Raw genomic sequence first — 23,752 nt, 5'->3', positions numbered from 1 at the left:
CATTATTATTATCTTTATGTTGTTCAATATATAGTGGTATTATTATGAGTACCGTTCAATCGAATTGTGCAAACACATCGTCATTATTTTTATTCAAATGATCAAAAAAAAAAAAAAAAATTTTAATCATAAAAAAATCAATCAAATAACTAATTGTCCAGAACCACTACTACCACTATTTACTACTAATCCTGCTTCACAAATGTGTAGGTGTGGTGGTTGTATCTGATGTTAAACAAATTTTTTCATCATCATCATTATTATAATTCGAATTAATCGACCATTACAACAATAATAAAAAAAAACAAAGACAGGTAGGTAAGGTAGTTTGATGATGATACAAGAAACATCAAATTAATTGGTTATTGATCAAACAAAAAAAAAAGAAAAATAATTATTAATTGGTTATGTTCAATAATTATTCAACATAAATCATTCACAATAACAACAACAATACTAACAACCACGACGACAACAACAACAACAAACCAACCGTCAAATTATTTGTGTTTTTGTTGAATATTTCAAATATTTCTGGCCCTAAGGCTTGAATTTTTTTTTTCTTGCCATCATCTTCAATGTTTTTTGAATGATTAGAACAAAACCAATGATGATGATAATGATCAATTTAACAAACGAAAGTAAAAAAAACAAAGGTAAACTAAAGAGAAAAACTACAATGTAAACGGCCATTGATGATGCCATTGATGATTATTTCATATAAAAAAAAGATATGTTTTTTTTCTATTTCATCATAAAACACCGAACAATATAATATTGGTGTCGTTGTTGTTGTTGTTGTTCCATGATGAAAATCTTTTGTTTCAAAATATGCGAAAAAAAAATGATCCATTGATATCGTCCTCAATTATGAATTGTTTCTCTCATTTGCGGTTCTCTCGTATTTGGTGTTTTGTTTATTTATTGTTTTTTTTTACTGATTGAAAAAAAAACAAAGTGAGAAATTCAAATCTTTGTTCTGCTGTCTGTGTTTGGCCACATTGGTTTTTTTTTTTTTTTTTTGGTGAACAATACACACTTGTTGCTGTTGTAGTTGATGTTTGTATTTTATTTATTTTTTTTTTTTTTCTTAACATTGTCACGGTCGATGATCATCGACTATTGTGTGTATGTGTATTGATGGTCAATGAAAAAAAAACAAAAAAAAAATTTTGACTATCGATGATAATATCATCATCATCATCATCATTTAAAGAATAAATGAATGAATGAAAAAAAAAACATACAACAAGTGTTTGTGTGTGTGTGTGTGTGTGTGACCAATGTGAACAAAGTGATTTTTTTTCAATTTTTTTTCAAAAAAAAAAATCATCGTTTATCATTCGAACACCCATTGATTTTAAAACACACACACAACCACAACCACCATTGTCATTCATTTTCTGGTGTCCACACATTGAAACAAAACAAAAAAAAATTATTCATTTCCCCATCATTGTTAATCTTTATTCTTGAAATTAAATTTGAATTTAAATATTTCTCTTCATCTCCATCTTTCTCTCGCATTCAATTCTTGTCAATGTCAACAGCAATCTATTTCCGTTTTCATTTTGTTATAGTGTTTGAAACACGTACACACACACACACACACACAAAAAAAACTCATCAGAAGTAATCAATAAATTTTTTGTTTTTATTTCGTTTTTATTGAAATCACACACACACACACACATGTTTTCTTTTTCTTACACACATATATTTATAATGTGCGCAACCCCCCTACAATGATTTGTGATTGATTGATTCTCAATTGAATGTATCGATTTTCTTTATTCAATTAGCATGAATTTTTTGTTGTTGTTGTTGTCGACTGAAAATTCTCTCTCTCTCTCTCTCTTTTATTTGTTGCAATAGTAGCAACAACAACAACAACAACAGCAGCGAAAAACATCAAAAAATGAAATGAAACTCGTTTATCATCTGATCATCATCAACATATACATATATAATTATGCTAAAAATAAAGATCATATACTATAAGCTTGTCAAAAACCAAAAAACACATCATGCATAATCAATTCATGTATACACTGTATATATATTGAAATTGTGATCAACATTGAATATTTCAAACGACAAAAACTAAACATACACACACACACACACACACTAAAAAAAATCGATACGAATGAAATCTGACCAATGATGATTATTATGATGATGATTATGATGATCACTTGTTGTTTACCAAATGGTCAATAATCATCATCATGATGATGGTGAAATAATATCCATCCATCCAACAAAAAAAAATGAAACAAATAAATTCATTTCTTGATGATCCATCAATCATCCGGAAAATATTTTGTTGATGAATTTTTTTTTTTTTTTATTTCTTGTTTTGTTGATATTGTCGCTGTTTTACTTGGTGGATATATAAACATATTATACATGTGCATGCCTGTTGTGTGTTTCATAAATGATTCAGCATCATATGCAATTGCATCATTTATCAATACTATAATGTAGATATTCATTTTTCATTTTTTTTTTTTTGAATTTTTCAATAATAAAATGAAAATTGCAATCAACGAAAAAATCATTACTGAATGCTGAATACATATTTAGTGTTTGTTGGTGTGTTGGTGTGTTTATCCAAAAAAAAAAAAAAAAAAAAAACACCTAGTGTTGAAAGAATTGATCATTTTGTATACAATCATAAAAACAAGTGGTCATTTCCATCATTTCCATCATCATCATCATCATCAGTTGTGAATGTTTTTTCATCTCTATTATTTTATTATCTAAATATTTGAATATATTGATAAAATAATACTTGTTGTCGTCATTATTATTTGCATCCAAAATAAAATATTGTGTTTGTGTGTGTGTATGGTTGATTTGTACCCATCCAGTATAAAAACAGAGACAACCACACACACACACAAAACGTTCATCATTATCATCATCAGCACATTTTGTCACAGTGAACAATTTATTATTATTATTATTATTAAGAATTGATGATTATGATGTACGGGAAATGAATCGTGTGCATCCATTCGATTCGATTTGATTCGATTCAATCAACCATCATCATCATCATCATCATCATTTATTTTTTTTTCCTCAGCTAATCAAGCGACATTCCAATCTTATTCTATCGAAAATTTTTTTTTTAATCAATCAATCAATTAATAATAAGCAGAAAAAAACGAAAATTTTTCATTTATCACAAGAAAAAAAAGGTATTTATGACAAAAAAAATTTTTTTTTTTATTTTTCACTGATAAATTCTGGTCAACAACAACAACAACAAAAACAACAACAACAATGGTGATCGTTTGATCGATTTTTGTTGAAAATTGTTGCTGCTGCTGCTGCTGCTGCTGCTAAAAAAAAACTTGTTCCATTAATCTGTTGCCATATGATCATCATCTGATTTTTTTTTTGCGAATTCCATTGAGAATACCGGTTTTTGTTTTTGTTTCATTTTTGTTTTTATTTTTCACGATAATCATAATGAATCTATATATCCGAAAGTAGAAACAAAAAAAAAGTATGATCAACATCAGTAAAAAAAAAGCAAAAGCAAAAGCAGAAAAAAAATTCATACGAATCATACCTTGAGGATAATAATAATAAAAATTATTACTTAGTTGTGATCTGTGTATTCTGTGGTATGAGATAATTAAGGTGTGTGTGTGTGTGTAATTGTGATTATGAGTGCGAGTGCGACTGGACACTTTGATGCTAAAAATAACTTGGTTTGAAAAATCAAACATTAAATTATCGAATATATTCGTCGTCATTATAACCATCAGTGATTCGATTTTATTTTTATTCAATTCGTTCGTTCGTTTGTTCATTCGTTCAATTTGAATTTATTCATCATTTTTTGGTTACATTCAATATAAAAGATTTGAAATATGATCATTATCAGCAACTGGCATCATCAATAAGGAGATTTTTGTGTGTGTGTGTGTGTGTGTGTGTTCGATGTTTTCTTAAGAAAAAAAATTTTTTTTTTTTTTTTGACATTGACCATGATGACGATTATATGATACACACACATACATTTTTATATATGCATTTTATCTGTTGAATTTGAATTGAATGATTTCCTTTTTTTATAAATTAACCTTTACATTATGTGAAATGTGAATGTATAATCTGATTCTTGATATTTTAAATCAGCTATCAATCGATCATCATCATCATCATCATTATCATCATCGTGATTTTTGTGATTGACATTCATGATAATCCTTATATTGATTATAATCGATAAAAGAATTTTTAATTTATTTGATTATAAAGTGTCGTTGTTGATAGATTTTTTTTTTTAATTTCCTTTGAATATCATTCTTCATTTCGAATGTGGTTATATATTTTTCCGGAAAGATTTCCCATTTTGAATTGTAAGTTTTTATTTTTTTTTCTTATCAATTTCTTTCACAATTTTTTTTTTCTCTATTCTATTACACGAAAACAAAAGTTGAATTTTGTTTTTTTTTTCATTTCAATTTTTTCATGTTTAAAATGTCAATTGTGTGTGTGTGTGTGTGTGTGTGTATGATGTTTGCATAGATAATATGTGGATAAATATTCAACATTTTTTTTTTCTTTTTATTGCAATCCTTCACAATGATAATCATCATAATAATCATGATGATAATCATCACTACCACCAATACATTTTTTTGATGGCCATCATCGGGATAAGTGTCAGATTCCATCTCCCCTCTCTCTCTCTCTCTCTTGGTTGTTTTTCAGGTTGTCAATCTTTTTTTTTTGTCTTTATGAAGATTGAATGAGTGATGTGTTTACTCAAAAAAAAAGTGCAAAATGCAAAAACCTGTTGATTGGTAGAATTTTTTTTTTCATTCTGTCCATTGAATAATTATTATTATTGGGTATTATTTTTCTTACTTTATTATAATTATATTCATAATTATAGTCAAATGATAAATTAGGAAAAAAATTCTGTAAATTATTATATTTAGAAGCAGATAATTTCACACAACAATATCGATTATTATTACCCCCCTCACTTTTTTTTATCGATTGTAATTGTACATCATTCATTCGCATTCGATTATTGTTCAAACATCCGTATTCGAAATTCTCGTTTAAAAAAGAAAAAAATTTCATTTATTTGCCAACAATTTTTTTCTTCTTCTTCATTCTTCTCCAAAATTGACCATCAAATAGTTTTATTGATGATTGATTGATAGATGATTATTTGATGATGATGATGATGATGAACAATGGTGTTGATGACGATAATGAATTATTGTAGGCGTATATGTCATTATCATATCAATAAATTAAAAATCAAAAAAAAAATTTTGATATGAAAATTTTTTTAATTCATCCGGTTTTGGTTTTTTATATATGTTTGTTTGACACGTGTTTTGTGTGTCTGTGTGTGTGTGTGTGTTTGTATAACCTTTAGTGAATTTGTTGAGTTTATGGTGAGAATTTTTTTTTTTGTTCTTTATTTGTCAATAACAACACATGATGATGATGATGATCATAAATACTTTGTATTGTTTAATTATTTTTTTTTCATCACTCATTCTCTTTTTACCTTTTTTTACCTTAATTCATTATATGTTCAAAATGTCCATTGTTTGTGTTTATTTGAATAAATAAACAACATCACCGTCAACATCAAATTTTAATTATATTTATCGACAATAAACATATTTGGCCATTTACTTTATAACTATTTAGTGTTAAATTTAAAAAAAAGATATTGGACCATTTCCGGTTTCATTATCGTCATCATCCTCTCCAATTTTTTTTTGTTCGTTCGATTAATCAATTAGATCTAATCGTCAATCATAATTTTCCGGTCTATCCTATTTGTGATTGTAATTTTTTTTTTCATCCTTTCATTTCTAGTTTGATTAATGTTGAAAAAAAAGATATTTTTCCTATTTATTGTTATAAATCATCAGATCGATCGAACGAATGATTGATTTTCTGATTGATTGATAATTGAAAATGACCAAAAAAAATAATCAAAAACAAAAAAATAACGGATGATATCAATATAAAATTCTGCGAAAATATTAATAATTCAATGAAATCAAAAATTATCATTTCCAGAATACAACATATTGGCATGTCGGTGACCTTCGATAACCTGGTACATTTTGTTTGTTTGTTTTTTTATATAGAAGAAAATTCATTCATTTACCAAAAAAACAAAAATCAAAAAATCAAAATACAAATGATTTATTAATTAATCAGCTATTTCCTTTCCATTTGGAAATTATTAAAATCATAATCAATCTATCTATATGTTTATTATCAAACTAAAATTAGCAAACAAACAAATAATCTATTTTTCTACTCACTACTTCATCATCGAAATGAAAACTGATTCGATTTTTTTTTCATTATTACAATGAAAAAAATTCGCCTTTTTTCCATTATTAATATCAACACTTTCAAACAAAACATTTTTTTCCCCCTGTTGCTGTTTTGTTGTTTTCCAATCTGATCTCACTCTCTCTCTCTCCCTGTCTCTGATTTCGCTTTTTTTTTCGTTGCTCATGTCATTTTCATTTATGACTCTTTGAACAATTCAATTTTTCTATCTTAATGAAAAAAAAATCATTGATGTCTTGATTGCAATTCAAATCTCACTATGTGTGTGTGTGTGTGTGTGTTTGTTTGTGTGTTTTAATCATCAAAATGAACAGTCCAAAACCTTGATATCATCATCATCGTCGTTGTTGTTGTTTGTTGCGATTCGTTTAAATGATGTCTTTTTTTTGGATTGGATTTCATTACTGATATGAATGAATGAATAATATTCCATTCCAACAACAAACAGTCAGCAACCGCCAACAAAAAACAACATTCAAAAAAACAAAAAAAAACAAAAAAGCAATTCAATGTCCAAATTGAAAGCGTTTCATCATCATCAACAACAACATTCATTATCATTATCATTGTCGTTTGATTGTTTGTCACCGTTATTATTATCATCATTGAACTTGAAATTAATTAACAACCATCAAATTGTTGATTCAAGATTATTTCCATGAATAGCATTGAGAATATAAAGTAATAAACTAATAGTTTGTGTGTGTGTGTGTTGTTTGTTTGTTGATTAGCGATGAAACAATTTTTATTACCCTCCCCCTCTTCCTATTCCTATTATTATTTGTTTATTTTCCTGTAAATTCTTTCAAATTCCAAACTTTGTTAACATTGAATTTATTTTTTGTTTTGTTTTGTTTGTTTGATCGATTTATAAAACAAAAAAAAAATGATTTATAAAACAAAAAATGATTCTATCCACCGGTTGTTATCAATCAATAAATGTTTTTTATTTTCTGTTTCATTTTATGTTCCATTAAAAATAATACCCTCAAGACATATTTCAAGGCTGAACGATATTTCTTTTCCATTCCATTCCATTTCATTCCTCTCTCTCTCTCTCTCTCTCTCTCTCTCTCTCTCTCTGTTGAAACAGTAGTAATAATAATAATTTCATTATCACAAGCATATCATATATTCAGGTTTGTATGTTTCATGTCTGTTTTTTATTGAGAATCTAAAATTCGCCAGTTTTTTTGTGTGTGTGTGTGTGTGTCAATATGGTGTGTTCGAATTTTTTTTTATGTTCAATTCACAGATATTTCATTCTTCATTTCATTTTATATTTCTTAACTTTTTGTGTGTCCTCGTGTCTTTTGTTTTTTTTTTTTTTTTTTTTTTTTTGAAACCAATTTATCAATTTGCATTTGTGTTTAATTTTTCTGATTTTTTTTGTTGTTGTTTTGATGATAGAACCTGAATTATATAAATTATTAATAGCATCATCACCGATCATCAATAACAATCATGGATAAACGTGATATTGCTATTGAAGTGAAAAATGTTTCATTTAAATATCATACGGCAAACGTATTACAAGATATTCATATGACCGTACCGAAACGTTGTATATATGCACTATTAGGACCAAGTGGTTCAGGTAAAACAACATTATTACGTTTAATGCTTGGTCGTATAAAAAATGAACATGGTACAATCGAAATTTTTGGTAATAATAAACCTGGCCATTATAATCGTGTTATTGGTTATATGCCACAATCACAGGCATTATCACCAGAATTAACCATTGGTGAAACATTTGATTATTTTGCCAGCCTTTATCAGCTTAGTGAAACAAAATATTCACAAATGTAAGTTGTTTTAATTTTATGGAAATTTCAATCATTATTGTTTACATTTAAATTTTTCAATATGTTTTTATAGAAGCGATAATCTAAAAAGAATTTTTTGCCTTCCCGATGATGAACAAGTTGTATCAACATTGTCCGGTGGCCAACAAAAAGCCCTATCATTGGCATTGGTTTTTCTTCATTCACCAAAATTAGTATTTCTTGATGAACCAACTGTTGGTACTGATCCGGTATTGGGTGATCAAATATGGACATTTCTTCGTAAAAATTCTGATAATGGTTTAACTGTAATCATTGTTACACATTATATTCAAGAAGCAAGTCTTGCCGATCGTATTGGTATGATGCGTGGTGGACGAATGATTGAAGAAGGAATGCCTAAAACATTATATAATAAATATCAGGAAACAAATCTGGAAACCATATTCATACATATCTGTACACAGAAACCAACGGAAAATGAAATCAAAGATAAAGTGGAAAATACACAAAGAAAATTATCATCATTTTTACCATATAAACGAAATAGTATTGCTAATAATACCAATACAAATAACCATCTTCTAGTCGTACCGAATTATATTCGCCGTAAATCATCAACAATCGATGAGAATCAATTGAATGTCAAATTGAATACAAAATCCTTATTATGGTTATTGTTTATTCTAGTACGACGTAATATTTATCAATTTTTTCAATCAAAATTCATCAGCGTTATGGTATTCTCACCAACATTCTGTACATTATTGATGTGTATCATATTCAAAGTGGATATGATTCGATTAAATACAGCCGTTTTTAATCAAGATGTTGGCCGTCATTATAGCCAAGAATTTCAGAATCATGTTAAGAATTTTAGCCTTTATCATATTAATTACATTCAATTTGATTCACTTGATGAGGCTGTCGATCAAGTACGGAAAGGTCATGCAACGGCAGCCATTTGGTTTCAATCGAATTTTTCATCCGCTTTGATTAAACGTGCGCTGGCCGCAGTTAATGCTGATTCTTATAACCATAATGATGATGCTGATGATGATTCAGCTGAATATGATAACGAAAATGATGAAGAAGATCCAATGACTATCAGTAATCGAACATTGATGGCTAGTACAATCAAATTATTTGCCGATAATGCAAATGCCATTATTGCTAGACCATTATTGGATTTATTCACTTTTGGTACCTGGGAATTGTATAATCAGGTATTTCGTGATGAAGGCCAAGTAGCTATAGCATCACCTGTGGTTGTAAAAGAAGTTGTCTATGCTGATAATATAATACATGCCGATTTCTTATTACCTGGTTACATGATTGGTTTCTTATATCTAGCATTAGTTACAATCACATCACAATTATTGATCATGGAACGTAATGATGGATTCTTCGATCGTGCTATTGTTGCCGGAGCCAAACATTCACTTATGTTTTTTTCACATTTCATAGCCAATCTATTGTTTGCTTTTTTTCAGATTCTTCTTATGTTTTTAATTGGTTTCGCTTGGTATAAGATGAATAATTTTGGTTCCTATTTGCTTATGTTTTTTCTTGTTTTATTACAATCGGCAAGTGCCATCATGACTGGTAAGTTGTTGTTGTTGATGTTGTTGTAAAAAAAAACATTTCATTCAATTTTTTTTTTAATTACAAATTAATTAATCATTCACAGGACTACTAATATCGGCTACATGTGAAGTAAATTTCTCGGCATTTTTCATCGCTTTATCGGTTACATTGAGTCAATTATTCACAAGTGGTGCATTTTTTCCAATAGTATCATTTGATCCGGTTATAAAATTTTTTCTCAGTATAACACCTATTGCTATGCCCGTAGAATCATTACGTAATGTAATGTTACGTGGTTGGAATCTGGATCGTTTTCATGTATTACATGGATTATTGGCCAATGTTGGCACTACAATTGTATTTGGTTTAGTGGCATTATATTTTTTCAAACGTAAATCATAAATTTCATCATTTTCACACATATATAAGTGAAACATTAATCCAAAATCATTTTCAAAAATCAATCGATCAAACGAATAATAATAATAATATTCATCATATATTCTGCCTTTTACCTCATTGCTTTCAATGAAATATTTGTATTGTTTTTTTTCCATATTTTTTTCATGTTTTCTTTTTTTTCGGTGATGAATAATTTTTATTAATTCATTGATTTCAACAACAACAACAATAATAATAAAAATTAAGCTTTTGAATAATTAATAAAATCAACGAGAAAAAAAAATTGATACCATCTATTGATTATAAATTCAATTATTATTATTATTATTAGATAAAATCACAGCCATTGGTTTTTGTTTGTTTGATTAATTTTTGTATTTTTGTTTGTTTGATTAATTTTTGGACTAATCTGGACAAATTCAAAGTTTTTTTTATATATAGAAAAAAATAGAAAATATGGTTCATATGATGATATGATGTATTATTTGTTGTTATTACTGAATTGGCCAATGTTCAATGGTATTTTTCATACAAATTGGCTGTAATTTATCATTATTATTATTATCATTGATAAATGTTTTTGTTGATGTCCACCAATGATGAATATTTTCATAACTATCAATAGGTTTTCTATGTTGTTCATTATCATTTGCATGTAATAATGTACATAAACGACACCAAAAATAAGTATTAATAAATATTCCTTGTTGTTTCCATTCAAAATAACGATTATATTCATCATCATTTTCATCTAATCGTTGTAGATATTTAGCCAATTGTAATGGTGATTCAAAATCATCTACATGAATATAAGAATTTGGTGGTGATGAACGGCGATAATCATTTGGATGGGCACCCATTACAATTGGTATAATATTGAAATCTGGTCGATTTTCACCCAAACCATTGAGAAAAAATTTTTCCGTTATATAATCACGACAATTGGAATTTTCAAATGCAAGATAAAATTTATATTGTTTATTCAACATATCAAAACATTCATTAGCTTGCATACGTGGACATTTATGTTGACCGCAGCTATGTAAAAAAGAAAACAAAAAATTTTACAAATGAATTTTTTTTTTCCCAGTCTATCCATCATACATACCTTCCATAAATATCAACATCGATATAACGTGATAATTCACGTGCATATTCTAGACGTTTATTTTTTGCACCACAATTCGATACAAACCAAGCGACTTTTTTCGTTTTACCTTTGGCATAATTTTTCTATTGAACAAAGACAAAAAAATTTTTCTATTGATCAGAACAAAAAAATTTATCATCAATTATCTGGCTTACCGTTTGATGTTTGAAATTATTATTATTGTAGGCAAAAAATTTTGCATACGGTGCAACAATATCTGAATCATGACGATATGTAGCTGTCCAATTGATCACATTGGCTGGAAGACTAGAAAAAACCTGTGTATGTAATGGTGATTCAAGTAAAAATAGAATCCATATTTGTTTCATTGATGGCCGTCCTTTTGATGGCCATATAAAACGATCTTTAAATATAACAGCATCAGCTTGATCAATCAATGCTTTATTAGCCATAATGAAACAAGCATCTACTGGACAATGATCATCAATAAAACGTTGTCGTCCCATTGATAGGCCAGGCCAACTTTGTTTACCAAATGCAAGTAAAATTTTTTTCAATGGTTTTCTACCTTTTGGATAGTAATGGTTCTTATCATAACCGTTTGGCATAAACATTAATTGATTGACAATACGATCATTCATTCCGGTATCATCATCAGTGGTCATTTGTTCAGGCCATAATATTAAATTATTATAATTATCACTAGATGATGATGGTCTTATAGTACCGTTAGGCATGAACCAAGGTAATTGATCATTGATGATAGCTAATGGTAATGAATAATGATGAAATAATTGATTTTTACTCAAATTTTTTTTGTCATCAGATAATTGATTCATATTGAACTGGTTGGTTGGTGCTATTGTTGTTGTTGTTGTTTTAACCATCTGATACATTAAAAATTGATCATAATCTGGATCATCATTTTTAATCGACAACTTTCTTTTACCATTATTAGATGGTAATATCATTGTTGTATGGATTCGATGCCAACGAAATGATGTATTAATGGTAATAACAAATATAATGGTTAATAGTACACAAATCAAAAATAAACAACGATAACGTAACATAATGAAATCGATTCGATTCGATTCTAGTTATTCAAATGAAACAAAAAAAAACAAACAAACGGATTATTGTGAAAAAAAAATCCGAAATGCAATGATGATGATAATTGTCCATGGTAACTCCATACACCCACACCCACACACACACACACAAATTATCTAAGCTAATTCATTACAATATAATAATTCTTAGTGATTATCACAGATTTTGATTTTGATAAGAAAAAAAAAATCAAAATTTTCATTTCATTGGTAAATATACCCAAATTGCCACTTCTACCCAACAATATGAGGTCAACACTCATCCATCCATTAGAAAAAAAACGATCCAATAATGTAAGAATCCATATGATATTCTATATAATATGAAAATCAGTTTGCGTGTTTGTGTTCCTGGTGTGGCATTGGCTGGTACACATATGATAGAATTCGATAAATCAATATGCATGGCATGGTATTCAAAACACATGTTCCATCATCATTGTTTATAAAGTGGGTTTTCAATGCGAAAACAAAAAAAAAAAATTCAAGAGTTCTCGGAATGTATGAAAATCCATCATTTGAAACAGAAAAATAAACGGTCAGGATGTTTTATTTTTAGCCGAACAGATGTGTGTGTGTGTAATATTAAATCCGAATCCTTTAATCACACTCATATTTTCAATTGTTCAATGGATCTATTGTCATTTTCTCCCAATGAATGTTAGATCCGACTGATGGATGAATTTTTCAGCAAAAAAAAAAATGACACGTTGATTATGTCACACAATGTATATTTTGAGTGAGAAAACGATAAAAAAAAGTACGAAATCATCGGATATCATTTGGATCGGATACCTTTTTTCTAAAAAAAAAAAAAAAAAAACACACAAATGACAAGCCGCGCATATAAAATTCGAATTTGTGTTTGTGAGTGAGTCACCACCGATTAACAATCTTTTTTCTCTCATTATTTCAGAAGCCACAGATTGAACAGCCTCCCCTTTTTCATATCATCAATATCAATGTTGTAGTGGTGGTAGTATATCAAGATGATCATCATGGATCATTATTTACTATTGTTGTCCATTATAACCATTGCTACTACCACTGATATGCCACCGCCCTTTTTTGTTAGAGTTTTCATCGAATTTTTTTTTTCGTTTCGTTTTTTTTTTTTGTTATTCGTTTGTTTTTTTTTCTCCATACATTTCGGTCAGAGTTCAGTTGTGTTCACCCCTAAAATAATAAATAATAAAAAATAACAATAAAAATCGATCGTATTTGAATTCATTCATTTGTGAGGAGGATATATTTCTTGTCCTAAAATAAACCGGAATAAAGTGAAAAGGTAACGGTCCACCAATTGTGGTTTTATTTTTATCTTTATCTTTATTTCTTTTTTTGTGTGTGTGTGTGTGTGTGTGATTTTGTGATCATCATCATGATTGGCTTCTATTTTTGTTTTGTTTTTGTATGTTACTGATTCTTAGTGGATCGATCCATGAAAAAAATTTCGTCATTAAATTGTCATTGTGTTGTGTGTTACGTGCATGTGTGTGTGTATATATGCGTGTGTTCATTTGATAGAATCAACATTGTGACCTTGTTTTGATTCTGATTCTGATAATGATTATTATTGTTATTATTATGCACATTTTATACAAGTGTACTTAGATTACGATATCGAGATAATCTCTTTCTCTATATCGATCGAATTTTTTTTTCTGGCCCAATTGTTCACAATTTTTTTTTGTTTGACTTCTTTCTTCATATCATCACCATCATCATCATGTGTGAATAAATGAATCGTATGATTCTATAGTGAATAATATTGATAATCATTTCTATTTCCAATTTCATATCTACAACTTACTGTATCAATTTATACATTGAAATAGGTATTTTTTTTTGACTTGAAAACAAATTATACCCTGAGGAGAGGTGCATTAGATTGGATGCATTTTTTTTTCTTTGCCTACAAATTTATCATTTTGTTTTTTATATATGGTGTATATCTATTGTAAGTGATCATCATCATCATCATCATTATATCTCATTGCCAATTCAGATATATAGGCCGGATATGATTTTCTTTAAAAAAAAATGTTCTTATATTGTGTATTGTCGTGGCACGGAAATTGATCTTAATGATCGACCAATTTTTTTCTTTCTGGCTTTGTGTGTGTGTGTGATCCAGTTTTTTTTCCATTTGTTGTTGAATGAACAAATAGATTTGATTGAATTCGACATTGAATATAGTTTTGTATGTTAAAAATATTAAAATTTTCATTCATCTTCTTTGTCAACAGAAACATCAACAGCAGCAGCAACCAATAAAAGTAGACAAGATGGCATCATCACAAACAGAAAATGGCAAGAAAAATGAATCATATCCGCTCAAAGATGTAAGTGTTTTTTTGATTGCAAAACAAAATAAATTTAATTAAAATAAATTATTATCATCATTCGGTTTGTAATTTTCAAAGATGAATTCATCATCAACAAAAACTGATGAAACAACACCATTGACGAAACATAATGATGATAATAATGGTGGTGAAAATAATGTCGGCAAAGAACAGACTGGTCTAGAGGAAAAATTATCATCATTGGAAAAAGATAACGAAGCAGCCAATCAGAATACAAAACGAACCGTTATAAATCTTGGAAATGTTGAAGAAATACTTCAAGATCAAAAAATTCGTGTCATCATTGGTATTGTTGGTTGTGTTCTATTATTGTTGGCTATTGCGGTCATCATTACATTGTTGATTCTTAATGCTAATGTAAGTTTAATGTTTTAAGGGTTTGAACTTTTATCCTTGATTTATTCTTTGCTATAGAACGACGATAAAACTCACCGTTTTTTGCGAATTGTTCCCCGACCTCGTGGTCCTACGAACCTTGTCTACTATCGTCATGGTGACCTAAAAAAAGAATCTGGCATCCGATCATGGATGGAAATGGTTAAAGAGATTGATGAATTTCTTGCACCATATCGACGACCTATAAATGCATCACTTTGTGCTGTTAATGATCGATCATCGATACCAGACGATACGGTCTGTTTATTTGATTTGAATACCATTGCCAGTGAATGTTTGAAACCTGATTATGGCTACATGTCGGGTAGCCCATGCATATTTATCGTATTCAATAATATTACCGATTGGATGCCAAATGCTGGCTCAAATGATACATCAGACACTACCGGTGTTGTCGAATTGGAATGTACTAGTATGTCAGCATGTGTACATTCAAAATTGTTCAATTTTCTTTTAATTTAAATTCATTTTTTTTTCTTTTCACTTTTAGCCAACACACAATTCGATGCTGAAAATATTGGACCCATGGAATTTACTCCATATCAAGGATTTTCATCTGTATTTTTCCCGTACAAAAAACAGATTAACTATATGGCACCATTTGTAGCCTTACGGCTGCCTTCACCCACACAAAACGTCGGAATTGGTCTTACTTGTCGTTTATTGGCATCAAATCTTCAACCATCATCATCATTACAGCCACCAACGCCACCACCATCGACATTGTTGAATCAAACAACAGCCACGGTTACGAATATGATCACAACAGCTGTTGATTATGATTACTATACTCAGGAACCAGTACCTTATTTACCATTCAACATTTATATTGAATAGATCAATCGATCTGAATCCGATCCTCTTCTTCTATATGCATTCCTTATCACATCATGTTGTGTATACACATTTACTACTCACTACTTTTATTTTCTTTTTTTTTTTTTTTGATATATTCTATCTAAATATACTCAAACTATATCATCGTCATCATCAACATCTATATATCAACTCAATCAACTAGTCTTTAGACATCACATACGAATCATGGTTTAAAGTTCACTTTTGCTCGTGTTTGAATGGCAATCATTCGTGTGCGTTTTATTATTGAAATTAACGGAAATGAAGATTTATCACTTTGTGAATACCCACACACACACACACACACACACACACACTCAATCTTTCATTTATTCATCATTATCATCATAATATAATTGATCATTCCATTTGTCGATTCTCTTCTAACTTTGATTATTATTTTGACAATTTTCCCATACACACATACCCTTTCTCTGTTTTTTTTTCTGTCTCCCCATCATTTGTGGCCATCATTGATTCTGTTTAGACTTTTATTTTTTTAACTTTATTTTTTTTCCTGACCCGCACAAAATATATAAATTAAACATAACAAACAATGATAATATCATTTCAAATCATAATAAATTCTATTTTTTCCCCTCTCTCTCTTTCACATTAAAATTTATTTCAACTTCTACCAGATGTCATTTCAGTAGTATGCAGAATTGAAATCAAAATATTCTTGGGTAAAAATCGAAAAAAGATTTATGTAAAATTTATCTCTCATTTAATGGAATTTTTCGATTATTGTATTGGTGTTGTATAGCGAATTCGATTATAATCATAGTATATGAAAAAAAAATCTCTGAAACTTTATAATTCAGTATCATCATATAAAACAAATGGTTGGCTTTAAAAAAAAAGAATTTAAACATTCATTTTCCATTGCTATTGAGCTTCAACCAATAAACGTTCCCGTTTTTCATTAGCAGCTGCTTTGATTTTTTCTGGTTTTTCTGTGTTTAAATGAAATGAAAATGAATTGAAAAGTTTTGTTGACTGATTTTTGTATATCAGTCTGTAACACTTACCAATTTCAGGTAAATCTTCACCAGGAACTTCAGGCAATTCAATTGGATTTTCTCGTTGGCCAAGAATATTTTCCAATTCTTCATTCAATTCTTCATCATCATCGGGTAATTCATTTTCAACTTTAATACCGGTTATAAGTTCGTTTATTTCCTTTAAATGAAATATTTAAAATATAAATTATTTGATCATTTATGATCATTCAAAATGATTTACCTGTTGTTTTTCAATTCCTTCTTCTGTCTCTTCGAGCAATGCTTCAATCTTTTCGATACTGAATACGGCGTTCAATTTTTTCAATGCTTCATTACCGACTTCAATACCTTTCAGAACATTTTGTTCGACATTTTTATATTCAATGTCCATGATCAAATTTTCAATGGTCATCAATTCATTGTCCGTTTTTTCCAGCACTTTTTCCGTATATTTTTTCTTCTTCAACAACAACAATGCTTTTCTGGATTGGATTTTTATCAATTTTTTTTTGTTACCATGGAATCACTGTGCGATGTAAAATTTAGACTTACTGTTTCTGGCCTTGTTGAACCAATTTTCGAATAAGTTCCACTTCATTATTAATCTGAGCTGTTAATCGTTTTTGATATTTTTTCACTTTATCACGTTGTTGTTTAATTTGCTATTCGAAATATCATATCATATCATATTAATTTCAATGTTTGGTAAATTGTCAAACTTACCAGAATGGCACGATCAGTGGATGAAACTTTTGATTCTTTGGCCGCTCGTGATTTACTTCGACCGAATAAATTTCCCATAATTATTAGAAAATTTATTTTTGTTTTATAGAAGAAAAAATTTATCAAAAAAAAAAATTGAAAAATTTCATTGACCGCCCACAAAATTGCAAAATTCAATGAAATTTCAATCACTCTAATCAGGTTTAAATAGCCGTTCTTTTTGTTGTTTAGATTGAAATGGTAAAAAATCATAACAACAAAATAATTATATATTCTGGTCAAACAGCTGATAAATTCATTATCATCATATTAATCATGGCCGATTATTGGAAATCATTACCGAAAAAATATTGTGATTTTTGTAAATGTTGGATCACCGATAATAAAGCTGTGAGTATTTTTTTTTCTAATGTCAATTTTTATTGTTTAATTGTTACAATCTGTATAGAGTCGAGATTTTCATGAAAGAGGATTTCGTCACCAGGCAAATGTTCGTCGTAGAGTTCATGATGTAAGTCATTTTTTTTTAATATTGAATCACCGATAATTTATTAATCCATTCTAATCCAATAGATCCAGAAAAACAGTTCCATTCAAGAACGTGAACGGCAAAAATATCAAAATGAGATGCTCAAAATTGAAGCTGCTGCATTGAAATCGTTCAAGGCGAACGATGTATCCCGTGATTCATCATTAACATCGGAATTCGCTACAACCAAATCGATAGCATCCCAAATTATTCGTCCATCCACAGAAAGTAAAGTTATCACGACCAACAGGTTTGGTGAGGATTTCGATAATGTTGAATCGGAAACGCTGGCGAATGGAAAACGACGTGCACTCGAAACTATAGCCAAATCATTTGAAAAGAAAAGTAAATGGCTTGAAGCTAAAACTTCCGATGGTGAATCTTATTATTGGAACAAAGAAACAATGGAAACACGAAAAGATCCACCGAAATCTGGATTTCTAACCATTTTGGAGCAGGAACAGTTTAAAATGGCTACACAACAGGCTGGTCCATCTACAAAAGATGATAATAATGATGATGTCAGACCAGGAGTATATCGGATTGATCCATACGGTGGATGGAGAACGGTAGATAAATATGATACATCCAAAATGGTCGATCTACAGTTGCCTGGACAAAATGTAGCTCAAATCGTAGCCGATATTGAACAAACCAAACAAGAAGAAGAACGTGAATCACGCATTGGGAAACGCCCTGCATTTGAATTTGAAGAACGAACTGTAGAAAGTTTGGATACAAAAAAATTGAAACAATCAACAACAAATGATAAAACCATAAACATTGGTTTCAAACAAAGAAAACAAAGACCATTACATCGACAAAATATTCGTAATCGAACCAATCTTGATAATTGAAACTTATGTTTTTCATCCTATTTGAAACATGTAAAATATCATTTTTTTTCCATTCCATTTGTACAAAATAAAAAGAATTTTTTTTTTTTGGTTTAATTGTGAAAAAATTTGTAGATTTTTTTTTGTTTGAATCTTGATTATCGGTGCTGCCAATGTTTGCATTGATGATGATTAGGTCAGCATTATTACAATGTTATATCTAAAAAATATTGAAATGAAGACAAAAAAAATTGGATCAACATTTTTTTCTCTCCCTCTCTCTTTACATTTGAAATGCTTAATAAGCATATATATATGAACGAGAAAAAAATGCCGATACTAAGCAACAATTTATCACAATTTCAAATTCATAATCCAATCGTATATAAAAGTCAACGTTAACGAAAATTACCAAAAAAAAGAGGTTGTGTAATTGTCAATTCAGCATTATTGATTATTATTATCGTTTGGATATTCGGGATAAATATAAAGAATAAAATTCGAATACCTTGTTTGTATTTTTTTTTTTTAAATATAATTTTTACTTTTTTTTGGCCATTCTTTAATTAATTCAAATATTCGGCCATGCGATTGTTGTTTATCTCGTTGTTTGCATTCGTTTTGGCCACCACCACCACCACTACCGTTTATGGTTTTGGCGAGTAAGTTTTTTATTTTTTGTTTTTACATTGATCAATTTGTATTTATTTAATTTATTTAATTCGATTTCAGTATTTTTCGATCAATTTCATCATGTCCACCTGAACCACAACAATGTTATAATGTTAAATCACAAGATGAATTTAAAAATATGATCTGCTTCGCTAACATTGGTATAGTTAACTTTAAACGAAGAGGATTAGTTTTCTAATTTTTGTTCATTTTTTTTCATATTTATAGTATCCGAAGTTGAATTTGTCAATCAAGATGGATGTTTAACATTGAAATCATTTGATGTTAAACATGGTTCAGATAATATGAAAACAATTCAAACTCCTCAAATTGCAGCACGATTTGAATGTCCAGATTCCATAAATTTTAATGAAAAATATTGTTTAATAATGGATAAGAAAAATTTTGATGAAACCAAAAATTTACTTACATTGGATCATGTTGCAATGTTATCATTGGGTCCTTGTGATGATCTAAGTAAATGTTCAGCTGTACGAGCTTCGAATTCCGATGTTTCAACCAATCCATTAAGTTCAATAGCTGCCAATATTCAATCAACTGTTCAAAATGTTGGTGAACAAGTTCAACAATTGGTCAGTGGTCAACAAACAACACAGCCAGAAACATCACAATCATTGCCCGTTCAACAATTATCCCCAGATCAACAGTTGAATTCTCAAGATCAAACACAACCGCAAAAATTTGATGCCACGATACAACCGCCAGCAGTTCAACCATCGGGAACAACAAATTTAACTCGTGATGCTGCAATTGCATTACTACAACAATTAATTGCCAACGGTAATCAGGCTACAATTACACGTAATGCGGTAAGTATTCAAAGTATTTCAATTTAGTAGATTTTTTTTTCTTCGTTCGGGTTGTTTATGGGTTAGCACACTTACGCCGGGGCAATCATCAGCTGCATCATTATTATTGGAATTAAATAAACAAATTCTGCATTTGTAGTGAATATAGTGATGATGATAAAAAAAATTTAATCAACAGAGTGAGTATCACCCCGACGCGAGTGTGTTAAACAAGGAAATTTATTCATTCTATTATCGATGTTTGATTTCTATCATATATGATTTTCGCAGCCAAATTATTTGCCATCTCCGGTTGCAGCTTTGGCAGATTATCCACATAGCCAGAAAGATATTTCATATGCACATAACAATATCTATACAAAACCTCCAGGATTATTGACTACCGGTTATTTTGATGCCAAATATAAGCTGTATAGTCAAGTGCCCGATGTCTATCCTGATCAAGGCTATAATCGTGTTAACTCTAAAGGACCCAAATACAATCCACCCAAATTACTCAAAATTAATTATGAAATCACTAAAAATGCTAATCATTCGCCACAGAGAGTTTACGCGCCACCGCCTCGACCAGCGTATCCGGCTCCAGCATCCCCACCACCAGCCTACCCCCAAGTTTCTTCATATCGAAGATCAATCGATCATTCCAATGAAGCATCAATTGATAGCAGAAATTATAATGTACCAGCAGTAGTTTATATCCCACCTGGACCAACTGCAACTTATTCCCCACCTTCCTCAAACCCAGTCTATGCCTCAGCATCACCACCAACACCGCCATCATATTCACCACCAAGTCGGCCAACTTATGTAATGCGACCATATTCTCCACCAGCAGCAACTTATTCCCAACCCCCACCACCACCACCACCAGCAGCAACTTATTCCCAACCCCCACCACCACCACCACCAGCAGCAACTTATTCCCAACCACCACCACCACCACCAGCAGCAACTTATGCCCAACCACCACCACCACCACCAGCAGCAACTTATGCCCAACCACCACCACCACCACCAGCAGCAACTTATGTCCAACCACCACCACCACCACCACCAGCAACTTATGTCCAACCACCACCACCACCAGCAGCAACTTATGCCCAACCACCACCACCACCAGCAGCAACTTATGCCCAACCACCACCACCACCACCAGCAACTTATGTCCAACCGCCACCACCACCACCACCAGCAGCAACTTATGCCCAACCACCACCACCACCACCAGCAACTTATGTCCAACCGCCACCGCCACCACCACCAGCAACTTATGTCCAACCACCACCACCACCATCTTATGCCCCACAACCCACTTATTCCCCACCTCCGCCACCACCACCATCTTATACCAAACTTCCTGCTTACACACCTACCATTACTAGTTTTGTTCCTGCTGCTCCTGCACCAAAACTTGTCTATTCTAAAAAAATAGAATCGTACAACCTTACGGCTCCCATTTTGCCAACATATGGACCTATGGCTCCAGTCGCAATCGGATATTCAGCGCCATCATCATACAAACGATCATTGATTCGAAAATTCCCATTATTCCGTGGTTCGAACTTGTTCGAGGATTATTACGCATCATCATACAACGTCAGCGATGTTTGCTCAAACAAACCGACCTCATGTCCAACATGTTTCGATAATATCGATGATGAATTTGAAGGCATCTGCGACTACAGCCATGTTTTCGAAACCAAATTTGATGAACTAGAAAATAGTTTCAAATTTAACGTTACAAAAGAGCTCAAATCAAACGATGATCAACAATTGAACAAAAATTATGAATTCGTCTTGAACGAAAAATGTTTGGAAACATGTCCACAAATGGAAACAGCTTCTGGTTTGTTAATGTTTGTCAAACAAACACCAAAAGATGATTGCTTCTTGTTCGATGACAATGTTGTTATTGTTCCATCTACATACATGAACCGATTCGATGCAAAAACATTGCTCAAAAAACATAAATGTCATTGAATTGAATAAAAAAAGAAGGAATAATTTTTTGTTATTTATAGCAATGATTAAATAATTATTATTAAAAAAATTTTCTTTGACGATAAGCATCATGCATCAGATGCCAATCATTGTTAGTCTGGCTAAACATATAAAACCATTTAGTTTGTCCACGATTTTCGATCCAACGATATAATGTTTGTGTGTTCAAATTGAACAGATGATTAATAGCAACCAAATTGATGCCAGTATGTTGTCGAAGAATTCCAGTGATAAAAATGTCATCGATCCAAAATAATTGACGATTATCATCATTATTATCATCATCATTTAATGGGCATAATAATTTTTCGATTGTATCGATTGTTGTAATGTATGTCCATCCAGAACAATATGATGGATAATGATTGGATGAATATTCAACATTCGATACATACCATTTTGACATTCGATCACGTAATGGACCAGTGTTATCCATTCGATAACAATATATTTGATTTTTTCGTTCATCTGATTGTGATAAATGTTTTAGATATTTTTGTAATAAAATTTTATCAATAAAAATATCATCATCCATTTTCAATAGCCAAATTATTCGATCATGATGATGGCAATTTTGAATCACCCAAAATAGACCGGATAAATGTTTTAACGTAAGATTACGATAAGTATCAATGAATGCCATACGAAGAATATCTCCATTAACATTGGATTCATATTTTATTTTTCTTTCCAAGGTTTTATCACCTGCTAATGGCTGTCCCAATATGAACACTATTGACCAATTTTTATTTGTACGCAAGAATTTTCTTATCGTTTGTCGATGATTAAAATGATCTAATGCAGAATGAACAATGATTATTAAGCTGGTATGATTATTACAGGATTTTAATCGAATTGGATTTTGAACAATATGATTGTAAATTTTTTGTTGTTGTTGTTGTTGATGATAATTTAAGTGACATTCTTGATTTTTCGACATAGGAATGATCCAGAAAACAATCGAAAGAATTGCTAGAATTATAATGGAGAATAAGAAGATTTTTTTCAACTTTAAACATTGTAACATTGTTTTTTTTTTGACGAAATGATGATGGCCAACGCTTTCAACGATACGGAGTTTCGAATGGCTCAAATTTCCATTTATGGATCGATATTATTGTACATAATAGATCCACATTCTCTGTTCAAGTTCAAAGAACGCGGGCGTTCTT

General features: G+C 30.2%; 7 protein-coding genes across 12 annotated transcripts; 4 read left to right on the top strand and 3 right to left on the bottom strand.

Moving 5' to 3' along the window:
- Positions 1-1,997: 1,997 nt before the first annotated feature.
- Positions 1,998-10,422, top strand: LOC124494284 (ABC transporter G family member 20). Of its 3 annotated transcripts, none has more exons than XM_075732036.1 (4): positions 1,998-3,209; positions 7,774-8,171; positions 8,245-9,755; positions 9,841-10,422. In XM_075732036.1, the coding sequence occupies exons 2-4, from the start codon at positions 7,828-7,830 to the stop codon at positions 10,137-10,139; spliced, it is 2,154 nt and encodes a 717-aa protein (XP_075588151.1). In that variant the 5' UTR covers positions 1,998-3,209; positions 7,774-7,827; the 3' UTR covers positions 10,140-10,422. The 3 variants fall into 3 exon arrangements, with proteins under 3 accessions (XP_075588151.1, XP_046913413.1, XP_046913412.1); XM_047057457.2 differs by lacking the exon at positions 1,998-3,209 and adding an exon at positions 4,031-4,382; XM_047057456.2 differs by lacking the exon at positions 1,998-3,209 and adding an exon at positions 6,484-7,044.
- Positions 10,423-10,439: 17 nt separating this feature from the next.
- LOC124493723 (glycoprotein 3-alpha-L-fucosyltransferase A) lies at positions 10,440-12,634 on the bottom strand. Its single transcript, XM_075732037.1, has 3 exons — positions 11,445-12,634; positions 11,248-11,372; positions 10,440-11,177 (listed from the first exon to the last, which is right to left on the bottom strand). Exons 1-3 carry the CDS (start codon positions 12,321-12,323, stop codon positions 10,634-10,636), a joined length of 1,548 nt encoding a protein of 515 aa, XP_075588152.1. The 5' UTR covers positions 12,324-12,634; the 3' UTR covers positions 10,440-10,633.
- An 821-nt stretch (positions 12,635-13,455) lies between these two features.
- On the top strand, positions 13,456-16,587 carry LOC124493527 (sodium/potassium-transporting ATPase subunit beta-1). Of its 3 annotated transcripts, none has more exons than XM_047056619.2 (5): positions 13,456-14,200; positions 14,612-14,707; positions 14,789-15,088; positions 15,146-15,539; positions 15,618-16,587. In XM_047056619.2, exons 2-5 carry the CDS (start codon positions 14,651-14,653, stop codon positions 15,962-15,964), a joined length of 1,098 nt encoding a protein of 365 aa, XP_046912575.2. In that variant the 5' UTR covers positions 13,456-14,200; positions 14,612-14,650; the 3' UTR covers positions 15,965-16,587. The 3 variants fall into 3 exon arrangements, with proteins under 3 accessions (XP_046912575.2, XP_046912574.2, XP_046912572.2); XM_047056618.2 differs by having other exon boundaries at positions 13,470-13,650; XM_047056616.2 differs by having other exon boundaries at positions 13,588-14,322.
- Positions 16,588-16,689: 102 nt separating this feature from the next.
- Vps20 (vacuolar protein sorting 20) lies at positions 16,690-17,964 on the bottom strand. Its single transcript, XM_047056620.2, has 5 exons — positions 17,713-17,964; positions 17,542-17,651; positions 17,231-17,471; positions 17,017-17,167; positions 16,690-16,941 (listed from the first exon to the last, which is right to left on the bottom strand). Exons 1-5 carry the CDS (start codon positions 17,962-17,964, stop codon positions 16,874-16,876), a joined length of 822 nt encoding a protein of 273 aa, XP_046912576.2. The 3' UTR covers positions 16,690-16,873.
- On the top strand, positions 17,950-19,194 carry LOC124493529 (uncharacterized). The gene is made up of 3 exons (XM_075732039.1): positions 17,950-18,102; positions 18,161-18,223; positions 18,286-19,194. Exons 1-3 carry the CDS (start codon positions 17,950-17,952, stop codon positions 19,096-19,098), a joined length of 1,029 nt encoding a protein of 342 aa, XP_075588154.1. The 3' UTR covers positions 19,099-19,194.
- A 253-nt stretch (positions 19,195-19,447) lies between these two features.
- LOC124493633 (uncharacterized) lies at positions 19,448-22,629 on the top strand. Of its 2 annotated transcripts, none has more exons than XM_075732354.1 (4): positions 19,448-19,739; positions 19,810-19,910; positions 19,978-20,579; positions 21,123-22,629. In XM_075732354.1, the coding sequence occupies exons 1-4, from the start codon at positions 19,663-19,665 to the stop codon at positions 22,557-22,559; spliced, it is 2,217 nt and encodes a 738-aa protein (XP_075588469.1). In that variant the 5' UTR covers positions 19,448-19,662; the 3' UTR covers positions 22,560-22,629. The 2 variants fall into 2 exon arrangements, with proteins under 2 accessions (XP_075588469.1, XP_075588468.1); XM_075732353.1 differs by having other exon boundaries at positions 20,850-22,629.
- Positions 22,561-23,607, bottom strand: LOC124493628 (beta-1,3-galactosyltransferase 1). The gene has a single exon (XM_047056727.2). It carries the CDS (start codon positions 23,605-23,607, stop codon positions 22,621-22,623), a length of 987 nt encoding a protein of 328 aa, XP_046912683.2. The 3' UTR covers positions 22,561-22,620.
- Positions 23,608-23,752: the final 145 nt, after the last annotated feature.

The sequence above is a fragment of the Dermatophagoides farinae genome, chromosome 6 (genome assembly GCF_024713945.1).
Source record: "Dermatophagoides farinae isolate YC_2012a chromosome 6, ASM2471394v1, whole genome shotgun sequence".
Lineage (NCBI taxonomy): Eukaryota > Metazoa > Arthropoda > Arachnida > Sarcoptiformes > Pyroglyphidae > Dermatophagoides > Dermatophagoides farinae.
Note: the sequence above shows the minus strand (reverse complement) of the source record. Positions and strands in the feature narration are given on the sequence as shown.